The sequence below is a fragment of the Remersonia thermophila genome, chromosome 3 (assembly GCF_042764415.1).
Source record: "Remersonia thermophila strain ATCC 22073 chromosome 3, whole genome shotgun sequence".
Taxonomy (NCBI): Eukaryota; Fungi; Ascomycota; class Sordariomycetes; order Sordariales; family Chaetomiaceae; genus Remersonia; species Remersonia thermophila.
Genome location: NC_092219.1, coordinates 2880483 through 2895120, shown reverse-complemented (window position 1 = coordinate 2895120; position 14638 = coordinate 2880483). Strand labels below are relative to the sequence as shown.

Genomic DNA, 14638 nt, shown 5'->3' with positions numbered 1-14638 from the left:
TTGACAAGCCCACACACCGGTGATGAGGCTGTGCAAAGGCTCTCTGGGCATTACAAGATGGATGCAATGAATCCTATGGTTTTTTCAGTGGTGTATAGTACGTAGTGTGGTATATAATAAGGCTGTGAGTTAGGATACTTAAGCGATTCCAATGTGGGGTGACCGTTGAACCAGAACATGGCCGCAGTCGTGGAAAGAAACCCCCCATGATCCAGCTGAAGTGGTTAGCGTTCGAGGGACTGAGCACCATCGAGGCTAGCCAGATGGAAAGGGGCCATTGAATGTGGCGTTAGCGCACTGCCCTCTCCAAATCGCTACCAGGTCGCTAACTGATCTCATCCTTTTCACGCTAGGCCAACCAGGACGTGGTTAAAACGCCGAAGTACTTCAGCTCGCAACCAGCTCCCCGTCACCGCCAGCCGCGCAAGTCAAGAGCAATGTTCAGTTCGCCTGCGCAGGAGGAGGCGCTCAGTGCTCAGCTCCTTGGCGTAAAGTTAATTAAGTTGTTCCCTACATAGCCCCAACACACCACACAACACACAGACCCGGGTGAAAAGTCCAGAATCACGCATCTCCGAGTTCCATTGGCGTTGGCGACAGGCGCTAACGTTGGCGTGGACACTGCCTGACACTAGGTCATGTTACATCCCGACTCTTCATCTGCACCCTTGCATCATAAATGCCGACACTAACAACTTGGCTTTTGGCCGGTGTGGTGTTGGTCCAGACAGGAAAGGAAGTTTGTGCCATTTGGTATCTGCTGACCGATGCCATTCGTAGGGCGCGCTGGAATTATGCCTTACTACATATAAGTAGTTCATCCACACCGTCTCCCCACCAGAGAGTTGGGGGCAGGGAATTGAACGGCGAACCAACAACGATCGGAGCCCTCAAGCTCAACTACCTATTCACTAAGCTTGTATCTACGATGAGTGTTAGGAGCTCTCTTGAACGATATGGCCGCAACACCTTTGACTGGGACCAAAACTCCCGCAACTCCCTGCTTCCTGCGTACCCCTCAAGGCTCACCCCGAGAAGGAAGCAATTTGGTTGTCGTAGTCCTCTTCGCAATCATTTTCCATAGAATCCCGTCTGAGGATTTCAGCAAGCAATGTACGCACTTCGACCGAGGTGCGCCAAGGTCTCGAAGAACCTCGTTGATTCTGCGCCCATCGGTAGGATGAGCAACTGACCCTGATATGAATTCCTCAGCCAGTCCAGAGGGGGTGAGGACGTGAGCTCATCGGGCAATGGAATGATTGATCCTGGAGGACATGTGAGGCAAAGTAGGCACTTGTTACACCGCAGAACCGTGCTCAGGCTCCCAAGAAGCATTTCTGTTCCACCTTCTCCATGTGCCACATTGCCGGCATCTCATGTGTAATCGGCGTACAGCTTTTATAACCAACACAGACAAAGAAGGTTCAACGAACGAGCCATTAGAAGACGCTGGCGTAGCAAACCATTAAAGCATCAACCTGTTCATTTTTGAATCCTTGCGCAACCCGGACTTCCATTCTGAGTCTCCTTATCCGAGTCCACCTCCTCGTGTCCCTTGTCTCCATCACTCTCCCAGGGCATGGCCCGTCTACTGTTGCTCTGGGTTCCTCGGGGGAAAGAACGGCGAGACAAAGTGCTTTATATAATCCTTCTTTCCGATATCCAGGCCTTTGGACCGCAACAGCCCATAGGCCGTGCTCAAATGGAAAAACAGGTTCGGAATGTAGTACCCCAGCACGTACTGGTGCGTCGTCGCCGGGGAGGTGAGGTTCGGGCCGAACTTCAGCTCGTGCGTCTCCTCTGCGCCGCCCTTCACCAGATCTTCAGGCTTGACCGTGTCGAGCAAGTCCAGGGTCTTCTGGACGCGAGCGGCGAGCTGCTCCAGCGTCGTTTCGTTGTCCTCCCACACGTCGAGGTCGCGGCCTGTCAGGCGCTCGACGGTCTTCTTGGCGAAGTTGGAGACGGTCTGGACTTGGAAGGTGAAGGGCAGCATGTCGTCGATGAGGCGGGCCTGAGGGAGCGTGGCGGCCTCCGGGTGAGCTTGCGCCTTGACCAGAAGATCGCGGAGGGTCTCGAGGGCTTGCTTGGCCACGACGATGGTGGCGTCGTAGAGGGGAACGGCGGACATGGTGGTAGTTGGTGGGGTTTGAGAGGACGTGAGAGAGGTTCAGCCGAGGGGATGTAGCCAGGGGCTTTAAGCTAGCTTTGGGAAGCCTGTGAGGTGTTGAGGGATGTGCAGAGAAGGGCGGTGATGGACGTAGGTGTGGAGGACGAGGAGTTTATATTATCCATCTGATGACAGTTCATGGAGTCATGACGTCCCTCCGAGCCTATGAGATTGCAACCATGCCACTTGGGGGCTGGAGATGCACAATTATGCTACACAAAACGTCTTAACCCCGGATTGGTCCGGAGAAGACGTTGCGACCCTCATCCTCAGCTTCGGTGCCTGCCTAAGCCCCTTCTTCGGGGTTCCAATGTCACCTCCCTTACTAATTCTGCTCGTCGTGTTGACTACCTTTTCATTGGCGAAGAGACATGAAGAACCTCCGAGACACCGATACGGACCTCGCACACCGCTATGATTGCCGCGTGGTGGCTGACAAATCCAGGCTTCCCCGCGGTGCGCCTGGAGATCTGGAGCCTTCCAAGATCTGGTGGAGACTGGGTATTAGTCCAATGTTTAGCGACAGCATGTGTTTGGCTTTTGGCTTCGGACTCGCACCCCGCTGCGGCTAAGTGCGGGACGGAGCCGGTGTAATTGCAAGCCGTAGGCCGGACGGAGCGGTGCAACCTGAGGCAGGGACCAGTACCGTTGTGCAAAGTATGCTGAAAGTATATACGAGGTTTAAACAGCAGGGATTTTCGCCCAGGCACAACTCGTCACGATGTGTTGATGTGCTGACTTGGTTGAGGCATGAGGCACAACACATCATATGTACCCCCTTGGTTATGGTTGGGCGGGAGGAGCCGTTCTTTCAAGGGATGTCCATCTTCCGAGATCAAGGGCGCCAATGGATGGAGCTTGTTAGGTTGTACAAACGATGGCGCGATTGGGGAAACTCCGGGGGATCGCCGGGGGTCCAACTTCTTTTCAACATCAATCGTCATGGAGTCCAATGTCTTAGTGGATAGCAACCAATTGGCAACAGATGAAGAGTGGTTCGTCATTCAACGTCTTTTTTTCTTTATTTATCTTTTTTGCATCTAAGAGAACCCGGTAACGTTGCCTCCCTGGTGTTTTCTCCTCAACCATACAAGCAGTTCGGCGTTGACGACGTGACTAAAAGAGAACCCATTGACCTAGAGATGCCTATCTTAGGTAACTAAATAATATCTTGGGTACCTGGGTGCCTGACGTTGCAAGTACTGTGTACACCCCAAGGAGGCGGGTGAAGTACGAAAACGGCAACTCCGACGCTACCCCACCATGAAGTCATCCAGCCTGGACCTCGGATCCATTCCTTCGGCTATCCCGCAACACTCGGGCCGGGAGATCGCTCAATGCACGCACTGAGACACTCGCAATCGACATCAACAATTCTGATGGGAATGCATTGTCGGCATGGCGAACAGTGCGAAACCCGCCGGAAAGGTCCGCTTTGTCCCACATAATGTCCAAGGGTTACCTGTGAAGCGCAAGCAGGTGAGCCATGCATGTGTCGAGTGCCGAAAGAAAAAGGTAAGGGGCCAACTCACAAGAAGCGTACCCTTTTGCTTGTTGTTGCCCGCATTTTGTTGACTGACGGCACAAGAAACGATGTCGCCACGCCCCGGATGCCTACTCGTCTGATGATGACGGCTCTGACCTCTCCAGCCCTCCGACTAGCAGCCATGCCGGACAGCAACAGCCGTCAAGGACTCCCATTGAGACGACCACCACCAGCAACTCTGACAGGGACACTTCGCATGCCGCAGCGCAGTTGTTACAATTCTTCCACCACGCTTCTGACAAGCCTCTGGGCACAACACCCAATGTGCCACACAGGCCGGTCCCAGAAGTCACACAGTCCCGGCCATTGTCACCACGTCCGGCTTCTCCACCGCCTTTCCTTGGAGACCTGAACCCCGAGGGCATCCTCGTGGAGGCCACCATGACCCAGACCATGACCCAGACAAGGCCGCAGCAACCCGAGGCCCCTGAAGCTCTCCAGATTGGCTTCGTTCCTCCCGTCTCTCCGCGCGAGTCTTGCCGGTCGTCGGCCCCTGGCCGTGACCCCGTCGACGCAGCCGAGGCCAAGTCGGTCGACGATACAACTGGCCCTTTTTTTTCACTGCCCCGCGAGGACGGTTCCCGCCTCATCGTCCATGTGCAAGACGCAGCCAATCTTGCCGCCCTGGCCCAGGCTCTCGCCACGCGTGCCTTGGCCGAAAAGGTGCTGCCCTCGGATCTCGAATGGGTCGCCATGAGGGATGTGTATCTGGCCAAGATCCACCCCATCATTCCCCTGTTCGACAGCGCCATGCTCGTGAACCTTCCCGGGAGCTCTGGTCTTCGTGAGCTGATCCAAGCCGTCGTGTGCCTTGCCGCGTCAACGGACCCCGAAACAAGTTCCCTTCTCACGTTCAAGACATCCGTCGATGGGAAACCCGAGCCTACTCGCGTGTCGTACGACGAGTACTCCCGTGCAGTGGCTGACTTCATCAAGAATCGACTTGAGGAGCTGCGGGAGGCACAGCAGATCCCCCTCGTGAGCCAGATCCAGATCATGGCCCTCACCTGCCTTTACTGGCAGCCGGCAGGCCGTACAGAACGCTTTGAGCCATTGGAGCTCTGGGCCAGGCTTGCCAGCCTCGTGCACACACACGGTATCCATCTCGGAATCCTGCCGCGGACCCGCAGCGAAGGGGACGGGGCCTGCGGAGAGGCCGGTAACCGACTGTTCAAGTGTCTATACGCCATCGACCGCCTGATCGCTGCCATCGCGGCCCGGCCGTTGATGTTCAACAACATGGACCTTCTGCAGATTCCGCGTCCAGAGCCCAACGACCCTCCCATCTTTCGTCTCTTCCTGTCGTTGATCCTCCTCTTGGACCAGGTCTTCGACATGTACCGCCCCCGCCCATCTATCAACTACATCGACCTGCCCGTTTTCGAACGCATGGCTATTGAGGCCGGCGCTCAGTGCGAGCCCGACAGCCTCCTCGCCACCCTAGAAGTCCTGTACCACGCAATCGGTGTCCTTTCGGTCCGCATGCCTCGCCATCGCTTTCGCACTGCACCAGAGTGTGATGCCCTGCACAGCCTACCCACCCAGCATCTCCCGCCAAGCAGCGTGAACGCCCGGAGATCCCACTCGGCAGACCGCATCCTGGACGTCCTGGAGAACTACAATCTCAGCCCGGCCCCGTTTGTGCCGTATGCGTCGACGCTGTCACTCAGCGTGGCGTACCGCAAATGGCGCTTCAGCCGGCTGCCCATGTTTCGCGCAAGAGGCGGTGCTGACTTCAAGAGAATGCTTCCTGTGGTGCAGCGTCTTGGTGCCATCTGGAGCAGCGCTCGCATCAATGGACAGCTGGGCGAGACTGTCATGAAGAAGCTTGATCAGATCGAGACCAGCAGGAAGAAAGCGAAGGGTACAGGCGAACCTGCCACGAGCGGTAACACAGCACGACCTGAGGCCATCTCTCAGAAATCGACCGACAACAGCAAATGCAGCTTGGCTCGACCGGGTGCTACCTCAGCCGAGGCCATGAGGCACATTGTCAACGGCAGCAGAATCAACGACAGAACGGCCCTGAACCCTACCTCCACTCGCTTGGTGAATGCAACCCCTACCAAAGCTACCGCTGCTGACCTACAGCTCGACTCCCCGGCCAACTTCCCTCCCGCTCAAGGATACAGCCACATTGACGACGCCATTCCGCTTCCCGGAGACCTCTCAATGATACAGACATCGTCAGGCCCTGCTGGTACGACTCCTCAACCAGCTGCTGTTGATACGGCAGCCCTGACAGGAATGGTGGACGGCAGCGTTGATGAGCTTCTGGCCGGGGATGACGCCTTGTTCCAGGAGTGGGATCCTATGTTTGCACAGTCTGTGGACTTCTCTTTCAGCAGTCTGCTAGACCCAGGAAATCCATTTGCATGGCCTGAGTATGGGTCGTATGAATGATGGGTGTTGGCGGAATGCCTTTGATTCAACAAGCCCGTCTTCCCTGGCTTGCGGAAACGCATTCCTCCGCTGCGAAGCGATGTCCGACGCACTCAGCCATTGCCAACGACTACGAATCATTCACATCGTCGCAGGGACCGCTCGATTGGCTCTGGCTGTCAAATCGCCTCCGCCTAGCACATGTCTTTGTCTCCGGCCACGGTTCGGCCCCGAGAGGGCCACAAAGAAGCGACAAAACTAACCCCACCAACACAGCGTGCCACTGTCGTTCTTTTGTTCTCGAAGCCGTGTTTGTTTCTTGCGCACAGCTCCATGTGTAAGCCCGGACTGTCGAGAACATCTCGTGACCAATGGACTGGCATCGAAGTGCCGCTCCCTCGATCAGGTCAGGCATATGACATATCGGCCAAAGCCTCTCTACGAATGCTTTCAGGAAGCAACCACGTTCCCCTTGTTGCTAGAAGCTCGAGTCCTCGTCCCAAAAACTGAGCGTTGAGACTCGACCGGACCAAACAACAGTCCGCCATGGAAGCCGCTCCCCTCGCTCGCCCCATCGAGTACCTGCTCCCCAGCATCACCTCCACCTCTGCCATCATCACACATTTTATCCGTTCGTCCGTGCGCGCCGCCCATGCCGACCTCGGCGCCGTTACCCGCGATCTGTCGGACCTGCGCCTCGTGCTTGAGTTGCTGCGTGACGAGACCAACGTGCCCCTGCACCTTCAGGGTCAGATACTGGTCATGCTAGAGAGCTGCGGGAATGTGTTGATTCGGATTGACAGCATCCTTTCGAGATGCCCGGACCCGGCGAAGTGGCTGGAGTATGGAAGGGAGCAAGTCACCAAGTGTCGGACCACGCTGGCCCTGTTTCGAGCGGCACTGGCACTGGCGCTGGAAACCGTGGCTTTGTACGTTCCTGATCGTCCCGGAGTCCTTGACGTGAAAAGGCTGACGTCTACATAGAAACTCGTCGGCGAGCAGGCCGGCTGACGTCGAGGCGGTCAAAGTCGGACTTCGTGCTGACGCGAGCCGCCTTACGGAGCTTGCTCGGAGTGCGGAGCATGGCACTCCTGATGCCGAGCCCGTGTTGGCTGCGTATCTGAGGGTCGTTACCAGTTATGTGTCGTCACCAGGTGATTCGGGAGAAAAACGCGGGGAAGGATCAGAAGAGCAGTAAGCCTTCCACCCCCTGCTCAAGCTCGTGGATGCAGCTCACAAAAAACAAGGGACCCTAAAGCAGAGCAAGGTCGTCCCGTCTTGGAGTTGGCGGTCTCGTCTCTCCGGATCAACGAAGAGCGTCCCAGCTCGGGTAATACGCCTTCAAAAGACCCGAATCAGACTGACGTCGTTCCCCTTCTGAAACATGATGGAAGTCATTGGACTCCGTCCCAGGATGGAACTGCTCCCTGCCCAGAGGGCCACAGGGCTATCAATCCTCATGACGATGGTCCCCGGAACATACAGGAGTCACCCACACTGGGATCGACAGCCGAAGACAGCCTGCCCCCGGCACAACGGCCTTTACCTCCGCCGGGTATCCAACCCGTCTGGAAGCGCAACGGGTCGCTCCAGTCTGAGTCCCTCCCGCGGTTCAGCTGGCAGCGGGACTCTCCTACAGAATCCTTGAATAGCAACCTGGATTTCAATGGAGGGAAGTTCCCACAGGTTACTCCAGTTGCATCTATGGTTTCGCGCCGTTCGACTGGGAGCAGCAGCGGATCAGCCCTGCGCACATCCTTTGAAAAGTTTCCGTCGTCACCAACATCAGACCCGCCTCCCAACTACCGTCGGACCTGGGTAGACGGGCCCGTTCACATTCCCTCGTCCTCGCCATCGCGCGCCGTGCCGTGTCCAGTCAAGAACCCGCATCGCTTACCTATCACTATCATTCCCCGACGTCACCTGGCGGATAAGGGGAAGGTCTCAGAAGTGTTGCACGTTGACACCTCGCCCCTGTCAACATACATCGCCACGAAGCACGGCAACAAGTTGGTCAAGGTTTGGTCCGTCCAGAGAAATGCGCTCCACGGGACCATCAAGACAACGTCGTACGTCCAACCACGCTTGAGGTCCCGCGAGTACTTTGTCCGCAGCCACGCCATTCTCTCCGAAGGTGCCACCCTCATCGCCGTTACGACACACTTTGGCCTTACGATTGAGATTTACAACTTCTCCAAAGGCGGCAGCAACGGAGCTAAGAAGGTCCAGGTCATCGAAGACGCGCACCGCTGGGCAGCAAGTCCAAGGGACGAGGCGTCACCCCATTATCACACTCATGACCAAGACAGCCTCGCCGTCTACCGACCCAAGCCCGACCGCATCGACCGATACGTCCTCGCACCACCCGGCGCCAAAAGCCCTCTCATCCAGGACCCGACCCGATCCATTCACCTTGCACGCGCCGATCTTCCCTTTCTGCCCAAGTTTCCTGAGCTTGCCTACAACCCAGATGCAACCATGCTTGTGGCCGCCGCGGGTCCGCGACCGGGGGATCCCGTGAAGGAACACTCTGCCATCCTTATCGCATGGCGCGTGGAGCATGGGCGACTTCCCATCCCCGCCACTGCCCCGGACGCAGACGATGATGAGCGCCATAAGCCCTACCGTGTATGCGTCCCATCCCACCCGGGGCTGCGATTTGCCTTGCCAACCTGCCTCGCCTCGCACGGAGATGTAGCGGTCTCCGTGTGGATCCCGGCGTCAACCCCGGCAGAAGCTACCACCGATCTCACCGGCACGGTTGCCCCCAGTCCGCTCACACCGTCAAGCACTGCTGCCGGCACAGCTGGCGGCGCGAGTGGCGGGCGCAAATCCGCCTTCTCCTTCCACTCCAAGAAGCACCACCACACCGCCACATCCTCAGCAACGCCGTCACCGTTGTCTATAACACCCTCCAATATGACACTCGACACGCTCAGCCACGCACCCAGCATGTCCAGCATTACCAGCACACCCACAACCGCGCCCGCCGGGGGAGGAACAGTAACAGCTCAAGACAGGATAGTCCTGGTCTGGCATCTCCCTACCAACACCACCCGCCTGTTTGCGATTCCTGCGCACGCCCAAGCAGCCATCTCCCCCAACTGCCGGCACGTGGCGTACTGCAGCGTCGAGCGCGGAGAGTTCGTGGTGGTGGATCTTGCGCCGTTGATACCGCCCTTCGTTTCATCTCCTGTGCCGACACCGCCGAGGTATCCCTCGTCTGCTATGCAGGGGATGTCGCCGCTGTCTACCGGAGGTGCGGCCGCTGGGTTCGCTGGGGACAGCAGCAGCGAGCCGAGTCCGGAAGAGGTCTGGCGCTGGCCTGAAGTGGTGAGAGAGACGGGGTTTGCTTCTTTTGGGCAAATGGAAGGTATGAGTTCTGCAGCTGGCACTGGGGCACCTGGCGGCGGCGGCGGCGCTGGTGGTGGAAGTGGTGGGCCGAGTGTGTTTGAGTTTTCACGCGACGGACGGATGCTGATCATCGGGGACAAGAAGGGTGGGCTTGGGGTGTATGAGGTTCGTGGCGGGGGTGAGGAGGAACAGAGGTTTGAGCTGGGAGTTGGGGATGAGGTCGCGTGGGCGGACGTGGTGGATGCAGGGGCTGCGGGGATGCTGTGAGGTCCATGTTTTCTTGAGAGCTGCTAAAGAGAGGTTTGATCGGCTGGCTCTTCAGGAGCGTAAAAGATGTCCGAGACAGTGGCAGGATGGCATCCGTGCTGCCCCTGAGCGGAAGGGTGTACACGTTTTCTTAGGTACTTTGGAGCAACATCTCCCATCTCTGGAACCATGCGGTGCAGTAGAACGAATGAAGGAGCTTCATTTTTTTAACGGAGGAACTGACAAGATCGCGTCTCAAGAGGTCACCATTGCGGTTCACTTCGGCCTAGGAAATTAGACACTACCTGATCCATCACCGCACTATTCCTCGGCTGCCCTCCTCTTCTTGCGCGGGACGATCGTCACAATCGGCCCCGGCGCTCCCGTCGGCCAGATCGTGAACGTCAGATCATCGTCCCAGTGGCCATCTTCCCACGGCCAGCGAGTTACCGTCGTTGTCTGTGTCGTCGTCGCCGTCGTTGTCGCCGTCGCCGTCGCCGTCCGAGTGACAGTCACGGTGGACGCCGGGATGGTCACGCTCGAGACCGAAACGGACATGGACGTGACGGTGCGCGTTGCGCCGCACTCCGACGTCGATGTGCGAGGGCTTACACCCGGCAAGGCAATAGTGGTGGTGCTAATTGCGGTGGTGGTGACGGTACTGGTCGCGCCGCACGCCGACGTCGATGTGCGAGGGCTTACACCCGGCAAGGCAATAGTGGTGGTGCTAATTGCGGTGGTGGTGACGGTACTGGTCGCGCCGCACGCCGACGTTGATGTGCGAGGGCTTACACCCGGCAAGGCAATAGTGGTGGTGCTAATTGCGGTGGTGGTGACGGTACTGGTCGCGCCGCACGCCGATCTCGATGTGGCAGGCGGGCTTACGCCTGGGAGGGCGATGGTGGTGGTGGTGGTGACGGTGGCGGGTGGCGGTGTGCTTGTAGCTTCGACTGTCTTGGTGGTTGTGTAGGTGTGGAAAATGAGCGAGGTGCTGGTTAACGGGACGATGGTTGTCAGGGTGGTAATCAAGCTCGTGACACTCGTAATGGTAGCGAGGTACGTTTTGCGGACCGTCTCGGTCACAAGCACGGTGGAGAGCGATGACGTCTTCGTAGTTGTGTAGGTGAGGGAGATGTGCGAGGTGCTTGTCGTTGGGATGGTGGTAGTGAGCGTAGTTGTCGAGCTCGCGATGCTTGTGACGGTGTTGACAACGGTTTGACGGACGGTTTCCGTCACGAGCACAGTGGACAGAGAGGTTCCAGGGTCTGGGCAGCTCGCGCTGGTTAGGCCGGGGAGCTGGGGAGAGGAGATGTCCGGGCAGCGGCCCAAGGATGGATTGCAACCAGCTCCGCAGTGGTCAGGCGTGTTGCCGCACCTGGAATTCTGTGTGAGTAGAGTCTTCTTCCTAGAACCTGACAGGTTCCTCGTGGCTCGGGCCAACCCACCATCCATGTGGAGAGCAGCACTCCCCATACCCCGAGCCGATACATGTGTATTCACCACCGCATCGGCCGTCCGGGCTAACTTGCAAAGCCAAGGCGGTGGACAAAGTGTGGGTGAGGAGCAGCAACACTAAGAGCAGCATCTTAGGTACCTCGCCGGGGACACGAATGCTAAGGGAAAGGCTGCCCTAGTTCACACAACAGACGGCCTGTCGTCTGAGTACGCCTAGTATATATTCCACCGAGCAGAGCCAAGACTGACCAACCGGGAATGTCACAGGTCTTATTATAGTTCTGCAGGGAAAAACGCGGGTATCTCGCATGCCGCCCCTATTGTTTCTTCACCTACTGTGTAGACCACAGTGGCGGGCCCGGGGTCATGATGGTACGAAGGTTGCAGCGGCCAAAGACCACACTTCGGCTCCAAGGGGCCCATGTAATGTATTTTGCCGCAGTCGCGGAGCCAGTAGCATGGGCTCCCTTTATGCACGCGAGACTGGGTGGCTGAAAGGGGGCGCACTCTGCCCTTGGTAGCGACCAACACGTCGGTACGTGATACTCCGGCCGCCGTGTTCTGTCGCGCAAGCTCGCCATCTGAGTGTGTGCTGCGCACACAAGGTGGTATGTGCGTTTCCAGTTATAGCTTGGCACAATTGCACTTCGAAAGCGTTTTTCACGCAGCGTGCTGCAGAGCACTTGGTTATACGAGAAGTGACAAACCTGTGTGGCATCGCAGAGGCCCGGTTGATCGCGGCATTGAGTCGTGTTCTTGTTGAGAAGACCACAAACTACAACAAGCTCCCCGGCTCCAATTCGCCTACCATCATGCAGATGCTAAACGACGTCAGCCAGTGGGGCGTTGACAGAAGCCAGCTCTGGGCCCTAGACCTGCCTTGTCTTGTCCAGTTAAGCAAGTCATGATGGCAACGAGATAATAAGGCCAGGGATGTTGAGTCGGCGGAGTTGTCGAGGCTCAACGAAGATTGAGGTTTGTGAATCTTTCACGCGCCAGCTACTCCGACGGGAACTGTAAGAAAGCCCGGGTTTGAAATAAGAATGGCAGCAAATGCCTATGTCTTCGCCATGTCCTTGTTCTAATTAACCATTTGCATTTGCTCCCACGTCTGTTGTAAGGCACGGCTAGGACTCAGAATGGAGAGGGGCAAGCTACTGCTGCGGTGTACCTCAGCAGCTTGGACCCTCCACGGAGGTGTCCGGCAGAGTAGTATGGGACCAAACACGGCACGCTGCATCACCACATTGAAATCAATCTAGCCATGATCCCCAAGGCTTTGGTATTGATTCGGGTAAGGATTGTAGACCAGTGCTGATCGGCCCATCGGAGATGTCCCATCAGTGGCGAGTGCTAGATGAATCATCGGATGCAAAAGCCTCGTGGCATTCCAGGAATTCCTAAACCGGGTATCCTCAACAGTCTTCAACTTCTATGCGGCTTGAAAATTGTGCATCCTCAGAGGGTTTTGAACCCAATCGACGTTCGTCCACCCGGAATGGGGACATGTCATGGGAGCTCGCCATGTTAACACACACCGTTGAATCTCAGCTCGCCATGTGCCGCTAATCCTGACCAAGAACGCACAACTTGATGGCTTCCAGACCGCACGTGATGGAAAAAAGAGCTATTAACATCGAGAGGTACATATATATCTTCAAAGAAACAAGCCACACGTATACCTGATTGCGGCGAGGTGAAGGGACCAGCCGGCACGAACTCAACTGAGCTTCAAGCAATCTGCAGTGGGAGAACCCCTAGGTTTAAAACCGTTCGCAAGGTCCACGGCGAGGGTGAGCTCAACAGGCGCACGCAGTCCTTCGTCGCCGGCTTTGCTGGCTCACAGGTCGTAGTCACCAAGACCAGGCCCGGAGCTGGACGGAGAGCAATGCCCAGCGTATGCAATCAATGGCAGGCGCAAGAAGCCGCATAACAGCCGTGGGTAGCGTCCCTGTTTACCAGGAAGAAATCGCAGTCAGGGAGCAAGCTGGAGATGTGGAAGCGGGAATAGAATGGGGGGCGGAGGGGTCTGGCATGGAAGTTTGACTTTGAGAGGCACTAGCCACTCTACACCGAGTGTTCACATCTAGGTCTACCCCCAAATGACCGATATGCGATGCGTTCTGGCACCTCAAAATTTCTGTTTAATCGTCTTCCTCTGCGTAGCTTCGTCTAGATTCTGCTGCCATGTTCTCTGTTCCTGGATTCCGTCCACCATTCCCTAATTACTGGGTCCACGGGTTTCGCGACGGGGCCGCTCCAAGGCGGACCTAGAAGGCTCGACACAATGGCGTCGCACCCCCCGATAATGGTCAGCCTAGTGACGTGTCCACCGAGGCATTTGATGGGAGATAGAACGTATTCAACGTGGGCATCTGGAGTGAGGTGCGTTGCCCCCGTACGCTCCGCTTCATCACAGCGATATCGCCTGACAAGGATTCGAAGATGGCCCAGACGTGGCCCCTGGCGGGTGAGCTGGGCGTCCACAAAGGTTTCCACCAGCGACCTCAGTCGGGCGAGAGATGGGCGCGGGTCGCAACGAACGGCTTCGGGATGCTTACCGCCGCTGAGCTTCGTAAAGTCGACCTCGAGCGTGATGCGGGCGATCAGGGGGCCATATCGGTCCATGTACTTTGTGGCTGCAGGTTGGGTTGCTGGACTCATGAACGGAGAGAAGACAACGTGGAATCGGCCAACCAGGAAAAGGGTAGCCAGCACGTCTGCGCGCATCGCGGCACAGACAGATGTATAAGCCTGGATGGCTGTCAGAACATGCTCAAGGCTCTCAAAATAATCGGCGGACCCAGTATCGTCGGACTGAACTGTGGTAACGGGCCAAGCCGATCGCAAAAAGACATGGCTGTTCATCCGGATGGGCTTGATAAGCCCGTGGCTTTTGAGGAGTTGTCTCATGATGTGGAGCCGTATGGTGTTTGGGAGTTGGAAGTAGTACGAAGAACTGTTCAAAGTCCGCGCGTGGGACTCATCCCCGACTGGGCCTGCTACACCGGAATGGAGGGAAAGACGGCGAACATTCTCTGAGAATCCGCGTTCCAGGTCCAAGGTTCGTTGCCGGTAGGAAGCCGCCATCTCAGTCCATATTGCTTGATGAAGGACGGCAGCTTGGCGTCGAGGTGGGCTTCTTGGTTGACTGTGGATCAAGGGCGAGGTCGGGGCCCTAGGAGTCAGCCGGGAATTCTGTGTGCGCTCCATTTCGAGAAGTCTGGGAGAGGTGTCTGGAGTGGATATTCCCACGTATCGTTCCCGGCTTCTAACAGCCGAGAACTTGGTGAGCGGGCCGGGGGAGGCTGGGCTTGTTGTAGGCGGCCTTTCCAATGATCTTTGGGACTCGTGAGGCGCGCCAGCGTAACGCCGTGACCTGAAGACAGTTGCTTCGGTGCATGTCTCACTTGTTCAGACATTCCCGACTAGGGCAGGCATTCTCGAAAGATATTCAAAGGATCGAGGGGGTGCATATAGTGTACGCT

General features: G+C 57.0%; 4 protein-coding genes across 4 annotated transcripts; 2 read left to right on the top strand and 2 right to left on the bottom strand.

Moving 5' to 3' along the window:
- Nucleotides 1-1588: 1588 nt before the first annotated feature.
- Nucleotides 1589-2128, bottom strand: VTJ83DRAFT_3631 (uncharacterized protein; the record flags this gene model as incomplete). The annotated part of the gene is made up of 1 exon (XM_071010031.1): nucleotides 1589-2128. The coding sequence occupies one exon, from the start codon at nucleotides 2126-2128 to the stop codon at nucleotides 1589-1591; it is 540 nt and encodes a 179-aa protein (XP_070867509.1).
- A 1437-nt stretch (nucleotides 2129-3565) lies between these two features.
- On the top strand, nucleotides 3566-6116 carry VTJ83DRAFT_3630 (uncharacterized protein; the record flags this gene model as incomplete). Its single annotated transcript, XM_071010030.1, has 2 exons — nucleotides 3566-3682; nucleotides 3756-6116. The coding sequence occupies 2 exons, from the start codon at nucleotides 3566-3568 to the stop codon at nucleotides 6114-6116; spliced, it is 2478 nt and encodes an 825-aa protein (XP_070867508.1).
- Nucleotides 6117-6641: 525 nt separating this feature from the next.
- Nucleotides 6642-9716, top strand: VTJ83DRAFT_3629 (uncharacterized protein; the record flags this gene model as incomplete). The annotated part of the gene is made up of 3 exons (XM_071010028.1): nucleotides 6642-7024; nucleotides 7080-7289; nucleotides 7343-9716. 3 exons carry the CDS (start codon nucleotides 6642-6644, stop codon nucleotides 9714-9716), a joined length of 2967 nt encoding a protein of 988 aa, XP_070867507.1.
- Nucleotides 9717-13322: 3606 nt separating this feature from the next.
- On the bottom strand, nucleotides 13323-14363 carry VTJ83DRAFT_3628 (uncharacterized protein; the record flags this gene model as incomplete). The annotated part of the gene is made up of 1 exon (XM_071010027.1): nucleotides 13323-14363. The coding sequence occupies one exon, from the start codon at nucleotides 14361-14363 to the stop codon at nucleotides 13323-13325; it is 1041 nt and encodes a 346-aa protein (XP_070867506.1).
- Between the last annotated feature and the right edge of the window lie 275 nt (nucleotides 14364-14638).